The following is a 12,353-nucleotide window of genomic DNA, read 5'->3' as shown; positions in this document are numbered from 1 at the left end:
TGGGGCTGCCTGTGCCTGCTCCAGACAATCCCGCGTGGGCTGTGAGCACCTGCAGCAGGGAGCACCAGCCATGGGGTGGGTGAGGGGATGCTTTTCCCCACGCTCAGCACCAGCTTCTTCCCTGCTGGCGAGCAGGGGGTCAGGGCTGTGCACTGTCCCTTGCCTGTACTGCAGGGCTGGGGAGCACTGGGAGTGAGCAGGTGCAGGAGCCAGCGGGAGCACGGGGCCTGCACCGGTGTCCTGGAGCCAGTGCCGGCGGGGCCCTGAGCAGGGTGGTAGGAGAGCGGGATCCCAGCCAACAGGGGCTCTATGGAGCCGGGTCAGCTCCCCCCTCTCCCTGCTGGTGCAGCCCAGCCCGGCTCCACAGACACCCTGCCAGCCTGCGCCCCACTTTGGGCCCCACTGGTGCTAGCCCTGGGACATTGGTCCCAAGATGGTGACCAGAGGGCAGGGCACCTGTCAAGGGGTGGGGCTACCCATGCAGCCCTCCAGCCTGCCAAAGCTGGGGAAGGGGCCCCTCGCCCAAAATAATTGCCCACCCCTGCCTTACATATATCCTTTCTAACTCAATTCCTATTGCTAGGCATGAATTTCAACCTTGCTGCATTATCTACCAGCACAATTTTTATTACTTTTTTTGTCTAAACTTCTAAAGAGAAAATGGAACTAGGATCCAGCAAAGAGTTCTATCTTTAAATGGTTGTTATTATTGTTAAAGCTGTAAAAAGAAAGGATGGGCTTGTGCCTAATAGCTCTTAATCTTACTCTTGGCTCTGCTGTGGTCTATTCTGCAGCTTTGGACAGGCCACTTAAATTTCTCCTTTTTCCTTCTCCCCACTTGCAATGGCAAACCAAGCTGACATTACTGACACTATGGGGATACTAACATTTGTTCTGTGTTCTTGCCATATGAAAGGTCCTAAAACTCTAGGTAGAAGATGCTATTATTACTCTTCTTTTTATATTATATACGTTATAGGTTTACTGCCCTTTATACATAAATAATAATCTTTGCTACCTGGGCTATGAATAATGGCAATAAGCCATCGTTGCTGCTGTTGTTATTTTTGTTAAGTTTTGGACCAGTGCACAAATATCAAGTGAAGAACTGAAAATAAACTCTAAGAAATGAACAAGCCCCATCTCAGCCCACAACTTTTTGAAAATATATACCATCAAAGTGCTAAAAAATTTTAAACTGATTTTTTTCCCCTTAAATTTCCCCTGTATGCCACTTTGAAATAACATTTCACAGCAAAGAGAAATCCAAAATACATGTTCTGTACCCACAGGGACAGCTGGGGCTAAAATAACCGTTCATTTGCATCTCATATAGAGTTGTTTATTTTCAGAATAAAATGCAAACGTTTTATACGATGTGTCACATTCGTTTCACACTTTTCACAAAAAAAACATTGCGGGCATATGTTTGTTTGTCATTTTTGCTCAATTTGGGTATAATTTTGGTGATTTTTTTTCCCTACTGTTCCCAATGACAGAAAAACATGCTAAAGATTAAGGATTTAAAGCAAACTGTATTTTAAATAATAGTTAATGTTCATCAACAGATCCTTTGGGGGACATCCATTTAGCTCTTCTTCTTTTCTTATATGGTTTGACTATTTCTCCCATGTTTTTTTCATTCGGCCATCCCCTCAAAACTGAAAGGGGAGACATTCTCTTAGGCGGATTAGCAACTACCTGAAAACCACCTCACCTCCATTTGGGATATTCTGATTTTTTTTTTTATCACAAACACAACTAGATGAACAGCCACCAGAGAATCAGTATGAACTCTTGTGCAAGGTCTATTTGTACGTAACAAAGAGAAGGAATTCATGTGTATCTAATGACCCATGGGCCCCTATAAAGTCATGGTAATTTGAGCGAGAAGCATGCCCACTCTAATAACATCTCTGTTCATTTCACAAAGACCCGCTTTTGCAGATTATCACTAAACATTAGTCATAAATAGACATAAATAGAGCCAAAGAGCTTCTTGATTGCTACAATTACTCTGACAAATCAGCCTGTAAGTGTCATTGAACCCTGAGTATTAACAAGCCTAATTTGCAAGAGCACAATCCCGAAAAGATCGGGGAACTGGAGTCCCCAGAGGGAAATGAGCTTGTGTCTCAGAAGCTCTCTGCTACTTTACAAGGTTTCAGTCTTGAGATGGTCTCAGGGAGGTTTTGAGGAAGCTTATTTTTTGGTATCTCTCCTTAGTACCTTCATGAGAGCCAGCTGGGAGATTGTACACTGGAGGAGACAAGGCCATCCTGAACAGTATGATGTTTGTGCCACTTGGTACTGGTTCTTCATGCTCAAGCATTTCTCTGCAGCCTGAGCGTTTTCAAAGCCACACACAGTTCCTTCTCTCATAGACCTAGATCCAAACTAGCCACATCTCCATGCAAGAAAATAGCTGGCAGGTGAATAAGAGTCTTTGTAAAAAAAAAAAAGATTTATTTTGTACTGTATTTGAAAACAGTTTCCTCTCCCATAGCTACCATTAGCACGAGAGTAATATCCAGTCCACTCTCCTCTCAGCCTTTCCAGCTGAACTGTATCAGCTCTTCTTAATATGCATAAGTATTTTAACTGCAGCTCCGACGTCTAATTTCCAAACCAGACAGTTAAGGAGGGTGGAAAAATTTCTGCAAAACCAAGTTCCAAAAATGTTTCAAGTGCAGAGGGGAGCCCTAGAGGAAAAGGAACTAGGAAGCATGTTGTTCCTCCTCCTAGAAGTAGACAGAGGTACTGGATAAACGCACAGAAAAGTGTGCACGGTTATCTAAAGCTCATCTGAACCCTCTGAACTGTCCATCTTGCACTTACTGGAGTTGAAAGAGCATAAGAACAAGCTTTCTCTTGAGATTTCTGTCCTTTCTACTTCTGGTTGTGCCAGAAATACTTCAAAGATAGATTTCCTTGTGACATTTCAGTGCTCCTGACCGTGGTGCCTGTAGTCAGGAGCTCCACCAAGGGTAGATATTTATAGGGTCAGATATTCAGAAGATCTGAATTTTTCTATCTGGGCACCAAAATAAAAGACCTGCTTTCTGAAAAGTCTCCCCATTCAGTGGGCATCCGCCATGCTCAGCGATTTCCCAAAGCCATGAATCTTCCAATAGTGGCTTTGTTAGTCTTGTAAATGCACCATATAGTTGCATGGCTGACTACCATTATCACACGGGGCTGGATGCTTCCAGGGGTCCTAAGGGGTCTAGGAAAATTCTGCACCTTATTTTGGTTCATGCCTGAAGAAAAAATAATCTTTTATCCCAGCTGTCCTACTCAGTCTCAGGTAAAATAAATAAACCTTTGTTTAAGCCCAGTGGGAGGTAGAAGCAGTGAAGCAAAGCAGATGTTGTTAATAGGCTGATTTTTTAATCCCTGTGTGGGACATTAATTTCAGCCCACAGATTTAGAAGGAAACCTCCATAGACTTCTTTGACCCAGTATACAGTAGCAAACAATTTTAGCAGAGAATCTGGCCTCTGAAGGGAATGGCAACACAGCTCCTCTGCTAATTGGGACTTGGAGCAAAGAAAATGCTGGGTTGGACCAAGAAGGGAACATTAGTGAGCTTGGCAGTGTCAGGAGATGCAGTGTAACAGCTTGCAGATCAATGCAGTGGCCTGAGTTCTGCTGCTGGGAAATAGTAAGGCTGGGGGGAGTGGGACGTCAATGGTAGAAAATGAGACCATGGCAAGCACTGGCTACAGAATTGAGTTGCAGTCACCACTGACTCTCAGTGGAGATCATCAAAAGCTCTTCCTCAAGCATAACATTTTGAAATTCTTTGAACATGAGACTGAAAGTGAATCGGGGTCTATCCTGCACTCCTTGTGCAATTCCCACAGATTTCAGTGCATTGGGAGGCAGTAAAGAACCAGATTCTTATAAAGCAGGATTCTAAGAGACCTCACAGCAGTGTTAAGCTGTGAAGCTACATCTTAAGTCGTGCTGAAATGTTGGGGTCCTGGTTCACACTCCTCTCTGTTTTCTCACTGCAGACTTTGCTATGGAATAAGTGCACTCACTCCACTCTGTGCCAGCTTGAGAGGGGGCAGAACCTCATTGCAAAAGGGCTTGTAGTCTAAAAAGACAGAGGAGACAAGGCAGGCTCACATTGCACTGGCTGCCAGGAAGGTGGACTTCTTACAAAAAAGCCTCAACAGAAAATGTTCAGCAAATCCCATACAAGAGCTTTCTTCCCTGTCCTCCAATGTCAATCTCCATCCTCACCTACTCAGCACTCTTCATCCCTGATGAGAAAAATCCCTCTTACCCTTATGCAGCACTCAGTACCTCAGTGACAGGCATGATTTAAATTTATAGACAGGCAGGCATGAAGATCAATACACAGAAATTCAATCCTGCAGCAATAGGTATGCTTTCAAGGCAAAGAGAGCTAGACAGACAGATAAATAGGAAGATCCCATGTAACAAAAATAAATAGGAGTTTAAGGGAAGTCTAATGTCCTGGGAATGGAACATGCAAGCAAATGAATCTCATTACGAGAGATTCTCCCCACTCACATTATATAGCTTAATATACAGGCTCTTCATAAAGTCCTCGTGCACTTTTAAACTTTAATAACTTAGATTGTAGGTATGATAGAAACAATCTCTAAACAGCATTTAAAAGCAAATTTATTAAAGTTTTAGGACAACTTGAGTACATAATGCTAGGCTTCATAACTAATAATGAATTTATTCTTAGTTCACATCCTTTGACAAAAAATGGCTAGTGTAGACAAGAAGGTAAATTGTCCTGCGGCTAGCAGAATTGAAGTCATATCAGCTGTGAGAAGAAAATGGTGGTTATGTTGAAGTCTAGCATTGTGTACTCGAGTTGTCCTAGAACTTTAATAAATTTGCTTTGAAATGCCATTGACAGATTGTTTCTATCACACCTACAACCCAAGTCATTAGAGTTTAAAAATGCACACAGACTTTATGAAGCCCTTGTATAATGACACCGACTCATACATGATAGATTCCCTCATACCTGGAGGACACTGGTTTGTGAGCTGCTCGTTAAAATCTAGCTATTAAAGAATTGAAATCTGGTTCCCCGAGGGCTGAGGTTGGGAATGTCTCTTGTAACCCTCCTGCTTGCTTGTCCTTCTGTGATGCTCATGTTTTTGTATAAACAAGCTTCCTTTCTGAAAGCTACAGATGAGACTGCACAATGGAGGAAAGTTGAGTTCTGGTCTAGAGTTTTTCCCAAGCTGTGAGTGTGACAATCACAGCCCAGACAAGGCTGGGTGAGGGTACAGCTCTGTGTTGTTTTTGAGCAGCTTCCTTGTCATGGGAGTGCATGTAGCTGTCCTCAGTCCCATGAGCATGCATGAAGGTCCTGGGTGCCCCCACTTTAAGAAATAAGATAACGGTTAAATCCATCCCCGCTGCATGCTGCTTGAGGAAAGTAGTTAAAGGCACTTACCGAGCATCCCTTTGTTTGACCTGGACAAGCACATATCCTTCTCGGCGCTGGGTAGCACAAACCCAACCACAAACACCTCGATTCCATCTGCCATCAGGGCCAAGCCGAGAACAAAGAAGAGTGTCCACTGGAAGCGCCCGTGGCCACACTCTTCAATGATGTTCTCATATTGGTGGGCAAGCTGCTCCTCATCCTCCATCCTCTGTGTCATGAGGTCCGCATGGTCTCTATAGTCATCAGCCACACCAGGGGCTTTCTTCTTATGCTTGCCTTTAACGTCATCTGGGTGAGGGATGCCCTGATATTCTCCTTCATAGACTTCATCATCTTCATCATGCCCTTCTGTGGCATCACTCTGGGCATCTTCTTCTTGAGCTGGCTCATTGCCACCGTGGTAATAGCCATCACTGGGTGCATACCCTTCATAGCTACTATCCTGATACCTGTAATCATCTGACACTTGGTTCATCTCTCGTGCTATATCCTTAGCCCCTTGATACAGGTTTGCATTGTTTCTATACCTATCATCCATTATGAGCGTAGATTTTTACTCAATATAGATATTGTTTATTTGTGTGTGCAATTTCTGGTATCAGCTACACAAACATATCTTGTCTCTCCTTTAGAAAACGGACTTGATGCAAAGTTCACGTGGCTTAAAAAAGAGTAAATCTTGAAAGAAGAGCTTCTGACAGGGCTTTTCATAAAGTTTCACGTTTCAGCTCTAATTTTTGACTCGCTTTCTTCAGGAGGAGGGAATGTGTAGGTAGGTCGTTGGCAAGAGATAAGTGAAGGATCAGCAAGTTTGTTCAACCCGGAGCTAAGAGGACTTGGCAGGTTGCTTGTTTTTCAGATTCATTGTGCTGATGAAGGTCATGATCTGAGAATGAGAAAGCAATAGTGATGAAACAGCAGCACAAAGAGGAGGGAAATGCAGAGAGCCTTTTGAATCTCCAAAAAAAAAGAAGATGGAAAAGTTGGGGATTATTGTTGCATTTTACAAATAAGTAAAGCCCAACCCAGCCCCCAGCCCAGTCATATGAATGCTTTAAGTAGGCTGGAGGCAGCGTCCAGCCTGGTGCCTACTTTGAACCACACAATGCCATCCCAAGAAGTCCTGCCTCCAAAACTCATCCTAGGGCTCCATTGAGAATATCAAGTAGTGCTGATCAGCCAGTGCTTTTAGGTTACTACAGACATCTCTGTCTGTCTATCTGGAGCTCAGTCATCATGGTACTTTAGACTCTCCTCATAATTAAAATAACCTGAACTATACTTTTTTTTTTAAACCAAAGCCTAGATGCAATTTTATGACATGGATTTTGCTTTCATAAGTGTCCCCTCGCTTTGCAGAAAGACCAGGAAGATAACACAATTGAAGAGGGAGATTCCCATTTAACCATGCCCTGTTTATTCCAAGTCTAATAGCCACTGGGATAAGACGTTTTCACAGCAAGGAACAAATGAAGTTACTATGAAATCATCACCCTCTTCGGAGAAAACTGAGCAAAGCCAAATCATTTATAAATACTCTCAGATTTTGAACACCTGGATTCAATTATTTTTTCAACTGAATTGCAACCAGTTGGCTCCACTGTGATCTCTGGCATTTGTCCCTGTGCACAACTGAAAATAAAGGCTTTGGAAAAAAAGGATCACTGATAAATAAACATAGAGTCGTGCTAGAAGAGTTAAAACACTGCAGACGTGCTAGACACTTAGTTTCTGCTGTCTGGTTCTAGCCTAAATAAATGAATAAGCCATGGAATGACATAGCTATATTGATATGGAGCCAGTGGGCACTATGATTTTGTATGCGCGTGAATGTATGCACACACAAACTGTATACGAACGTCAGCAGAGTTTAACATGCAAAGCTGGTATTCTAACTAGCAATGCAGACTCTCTCCACTCCAGAATATTATCCCTGCCACCTAGACATGGTGGAAATGCCATCAAACTAAAAAGATGTACATGAGTCAGAAAACAAATGTCACAAAATAAACCTTCTCAAATGTTCATGCTAGAAGGAAATTAAGGGAATTAAAGTCCAATTAGCATGGAAAATGCTGCTGTCAAGTTAAATATAGCCTACGCATACAGAACTAGGCCTTTTCTTGCTGCTTGAAAAGAATCCCTTTGTGTATGAATGGGGATCCACCAAGAAGCCCCAAGTGTTTATGAAAAGCCCCGAGTGTCCTGCTGAGATATGTATGCAACACCCTAAGGAGCTGCATGCAGAGTAAACAGGTTTCCTTCCCGTTGCCGCGGTGTCCTGTGATAGATCTGCTCACTAGCTCATTTACCAAAGAACTCTTCAAACCTGTTAATGGAGAATGCTAACAGCAGGAAGCGTGAGCATGCTGGGCAAGCATATATCTTTTTAAAGAGGCAGCTTCCCTTTATTCTTTTCCAATGCAATGCTATGTATGTGGCCTGATACTTCCAGGTTCACTTTTGAACCACCTGCTGCTTCATAGATCTGGGCAAGTTTCCCCCAAAAGTGGCATCATAAGCCTTTCTGGGAGTATGGTAAGGCCTGACACTCGCAGAGTAACCTCATGGAATCAGAACTCGAGGTAGAGGTGATAGCTTTTCTTAGACCAACTAGATGTCTGCAAAAAAAAAATAAATATTTAATTGCAAACTTTCGGGCACAAGCCCCCTTCTCATGGCACTGTATATATGCCAAGGACGTTGCTGTAACTGAGTACAAAATGCTTGTCTCCACCACTGCTGAGTTGGGTTTGTTCTCATTAGCCTTTGAGCATTCAAGAATGGCCTCACTTCCAACAATCACTGAGGAACTAGTCATTTGACGACCACGTCTTACAGCAAATTAGTGGCCCACTATTAAGTGCTTATAAAACGACCACCTGGCAGTGATCGACCCTAATCTCAAGGCATGACCTACAAGAAGCTAAGCAGGAGGTTTCCTAGGTCTGGGACAGACTACAGAGAAGAGTGAGCCAAAGTTGAGGACTGAATTGTGGATCCCTCCAAAGCACACCTCACTGTCCTCTGACACCACTTCTTGAGTACCCAAGGCCTGACCACTTCTCCCCACGCAGGCACAATCAGCCTTTTAGGAAGGCCTTTTGCCTTAAAAGAAACCTAGGGAAAACAGGCATTTTTTGGCTGGAAGCAGACCAGGATGCTAGGCTCTCCACTAATTTCTTTCAGGATCACACGTGCAGCTTAAGGCATGCATTTTGCTAACCTTAAGACCTGCAAATAGGATGCTTTCCCTTTAAGATCCAGGAAGCCAGCACCTCTCAGCAAACACTGCAAGACCATCCCTCACTGCTGTAGCTCCCCTGACATTTGTCGCTGCATTAAGTATGTTTCTCCATTCCCTTTCTTTTTGCTGAATCACCCCATACATTTTACATTAGGTTAAAAAGGCAGCCGGGCCATTGTCCAAGACTCAGAGAGCAATCGATAATGAAAAAGAAACAAAAAACCCCACAACGCTAGCAACACGTAAGTGGTTCCATGAAGTCAGAAAGATCAAGAGACTGAGGCACACATCTAAGTCAGGAGAAACATTTGCATCTAGTCTTGGTCTGTTTATATGCAAGGGAGTTAATACATTTGACAGCCATCAGAGGCACTTAATAGGTTTTACGGCACTTGTTTCATTGCTAAGGGGCTGCTAGTGTTAGTTTAAAAAATACCCTGGCTGCTGCAGAGCTGAAAAAAACATCTCATTTTTGAAATAGCCTCTATTACACTAAGACTCATGCCAGGGGTGAACATTATGTTCTTGGATTCAGTGAAAATTGAATTCCACGGAGACATATTTTCTTTTAAAAAGAAAGGGGCAGGGTTTTAAACAAAAGGAACAATATTCCCTGCCACAGCGAATCCTAAGAAACAGCAGAACCTATTGCTGAACTCTTCATGTAGCATTTGTTGGCAGGTTATGGTTCAAAGTGACCCAGGTCTCAACCTGTCAAAGCAGAGTGTATGACCTCAAGGTATTTCAACTGCTGCTTGCTTTTCTGGAAATAAAAAAAATTGTTCTGTGCTACTTGTTCTATAAATGGAACCAAAAAGCTTTCTTTCTAAATGAAAACATAATATGCCATTAGCAAACGTTAAAAGGTTCAAAATCAGCAAGACAATTTCAAATCCCAGATCAGTCACAGACTGTAAGCCTAGGCAAATATATACATAAAGTCAAATATATGCATAAGAAAACAACATCATTTTAAATAATTTTCAATACCAAGATTTGAGCTGGGGGTTCCCTATGCCACCTGCAATAATAGATGTCCAAGAGCTGGAAGAGACAGGGGAGACCCGTTGGAGAATCCAAACTATAAGAATTGTTTTCTACAGCATGACACCATTACATCAAGGAATACAGGGAATGCATGTCTCTTGGTGTGGACACATGTACATTTGGGGCCCTTTCAAATGGGGAATGTTTTAAAAAGGCAGCAGCTAGTATGTTCTAATGGCTAGGTCTGAGCCAATAGAGAATGGTTTAAATGTAGCAAAACTGCTCCAGCTTCAAACCTGGATGAATTCATGTTAAAGCAAGAGTAGTTTTGCTACATCAGAATTGTTCTTGGCTTGTTCACATGCAAGAATTGGAACACGCCAACTGCTGCCCTTTTAAAATGTTCCCCTTCAGACAGGGTCCCAAATGTACATGTTCACACCCCATTGGTATGGTCTTATTGGCTAGTGATATCATCCATTGCAGGACAAAAATGCAACACAGAATTCAAGTCTTGGTAAATCAAAAGCTTTCCAGTTCATATTTATTTTACAGACTGCAAGGTTGTGGTTTGGACAACCCTAGCAGTAGCCCAGGGTCATCACAGCTTCTCAGTGTCCTCTGAGTTTTTCTTCATTTTGTAGATCTGCTAGAGACCAGAGGTAAATCCGTCATTTCCACAGACCATGTCTAGCAATATTTTCTGGGGTTTGGAGTAGGGGAAGTGCATCCTGTCCCAGGGCAGAGCTGTCTATTACTACAGCACTTGCAGAATCCCAGAGAATATACTCTCTCTCACTGTAACACGCAACTACTTTGCCAACAAGTCTGCTTTGATCTACAGTGACACTAGCCACCCACTGGCTACCACCACTGTGTTTTGCATAAAAGCCTTTCTCTGTTACATGTACTTATATCATCAGTCATTAGTTTCCATGAAAGTCTAGGGAATATACCTATGGTTGGGAAGCACCATATAGTCTATTATGGCTATTCCCCCACTTTTATTGCACACAGAGGACCCAACCCAATTCCCAGTGATATCAGTGACAATCCTCCCACTGGTTTCACTGGGAGCTGAGTTGTCTCTGGAGCAGTCTAAGGATGTGCTTAGGAACCGTGTTAGAAACACAGGGCTGGAAAGTCTTCCTGGCTTATTGCATCTGGCCCCTAATACTGCAGACGACTGTGTCATATGTTCCCTTTCAAAAAATCATCAAGCCCCAGCTTAGAAGTCATTGGGTGTTGCAAACCTTTCCACCTAAAGGAAGGCTATAGCAGAACCTGTCCACACTGATCATTAGGAAACAGCTTCTGATGTTCAGCTTAAATGTACTCATAGGTGATTTTTACCCATTTGTACTGGTGCCCAGCATTGCCCTTTAAATCTTCTTCCTCCCTAGTCTTCATGCCCCATCCCATGAGCTAGCAATCTTTGCCATTGGACTATGGAGGATGCAGTACAGGAGATGCTGAGCCATGGAGCTGCTCCCTAAAGAAAGGAGCAGTTGTCATTTCAGTTATTTTATTAACTGATGCCAGCTTAACCAGAAGAGCTGTAACTAGGGTTGCCACTTGGTCATGCCATTCAGAGTCCTTCACAGCCATCTCTAACTCCTGACCTGAGCAAAGGTAAGCATAATCCTGCCTTTCCCTTTGGACATGTCTGGCAATAACTGAGTCTCTGCCCCATATACTCTGGATTACTTGACCTTCAGGTACCCCATAACTGCAAGATGGGATAATCTTCCTCTATTTTAGGATTCTCCATAGTCAGGTGCCTAAGAATTTCTTCAGCTCTAAATGCCACTTGCCCTGCAGTTGTCCTGTTACGTATTCTACATACCACTAAATATTGAAGAATCTTCATGCTACTGACCTTGTTTTCACTCCCACAACCGCATGGGGCCCTGACACCACACTACCCTTGCCACCAAACTTCTGGACTCATGGGAGCAGTGGCAGGACCCCACCTGAAGCAGCAGGGGAGTGGAGGCAGCATTAATTGCCATGGCTCCCAGTGCCGCGACAATTAACACTACCCCTGCTTGCCTGCTGCTGAATTTTCAGGTCCATGGTGAACCCCACAGGGTAGATGATAGCACTGCCACATGGGGCCATGCCACAGCTGGATCTGCATGCTAGATTGCTACATAACCAGATCCAGAACTGAATGGGGTTAAGCCAGCACTCAAGGTCACACCCACACACCGACCTTGCACGCTGCCCCTGCATGCAGGATCTGGCCCATGGGCTGATCCTGCACTGCGCATCCAACCCACAGGGCCAGATAGCTTGAGCACCATTGCTCCAGAAATATTTTGTGTTCCAAAGTGCTGGAGCTGGGGACAAATGCAAATACTAGAGTATCTCCATTATAGGCCTAGGACCTTTAAAGTAGGGTAATTTCAAGGTACATCCCCAGGCATAAGCATGTAACCTACAGAATATCATCAAGTTTCCTATAGCAGAGAGAGAGCTGGAATGAGGCAAGGCCTAGAAAGGGGCTCCACATAGGAGATTATTCATCAGGAAGATGCGTTCTCTCCTCTCTCTGGTGACAGGACATAAGAAAGATTTGGAGTGAGGGAGTTAGCATTAGTATATTGATTCATAGATGTTAGGGTCGGAAGGGACCTCAATAGATCATCGAGTCCGACCCCCTGCATA

The 12,353-nt window shown here is 43.5% G+C and overlaps 1 protein-coding gene across 2 annotated transcripts in view; it reads right to left on the bottom strand.

Annotated features, from left to right (window-relative positions):
• SV2B (synaptic vesicle glycoprotein 2B) overlaps positions 1-6,082 on the bottom strand; it is a 40,132-nt gene extending 34,050 nt beyond the window's left edge. For both annotated transcript variants that reach the window (XM_006030350.3, XM_025211968.1), the window contains exon 1: positions 5,456-6,082. In XM_006030350.3, coding sequence (XP_006030412.3) covers positions 5,456-5,987 — 532 coding nt within the window. In that variant the 5' untranslated portion in view covers positions 5,988-6,082. The remainder of the gene's footprint in view (positions 1-5,455) is intronic.
• Positions 6,083-12,353: the final 6,271 nt, after the last annotated feature.

The sequence above is a fragment of the Alligator sinensis genome, unplaced genomic scaffold, assembly GCF_000455745.1.
Source record: "Alligator sinensis unplaced genomic scaffold, ASM45574v1 scaffold857_1, whole genome shotgun sequence".
Classification (NCBI taxonomy): domain Eukaryota; kingdom Metazoa; phylum Chordata; order Crocodylia; family Alligatoridae; genus Alligator; species Alligator sinensis.
Note: the sequence above shows the minus strand (reverse complement) of the source record. Positions and strands in the feature narration are given on the sequence as shown.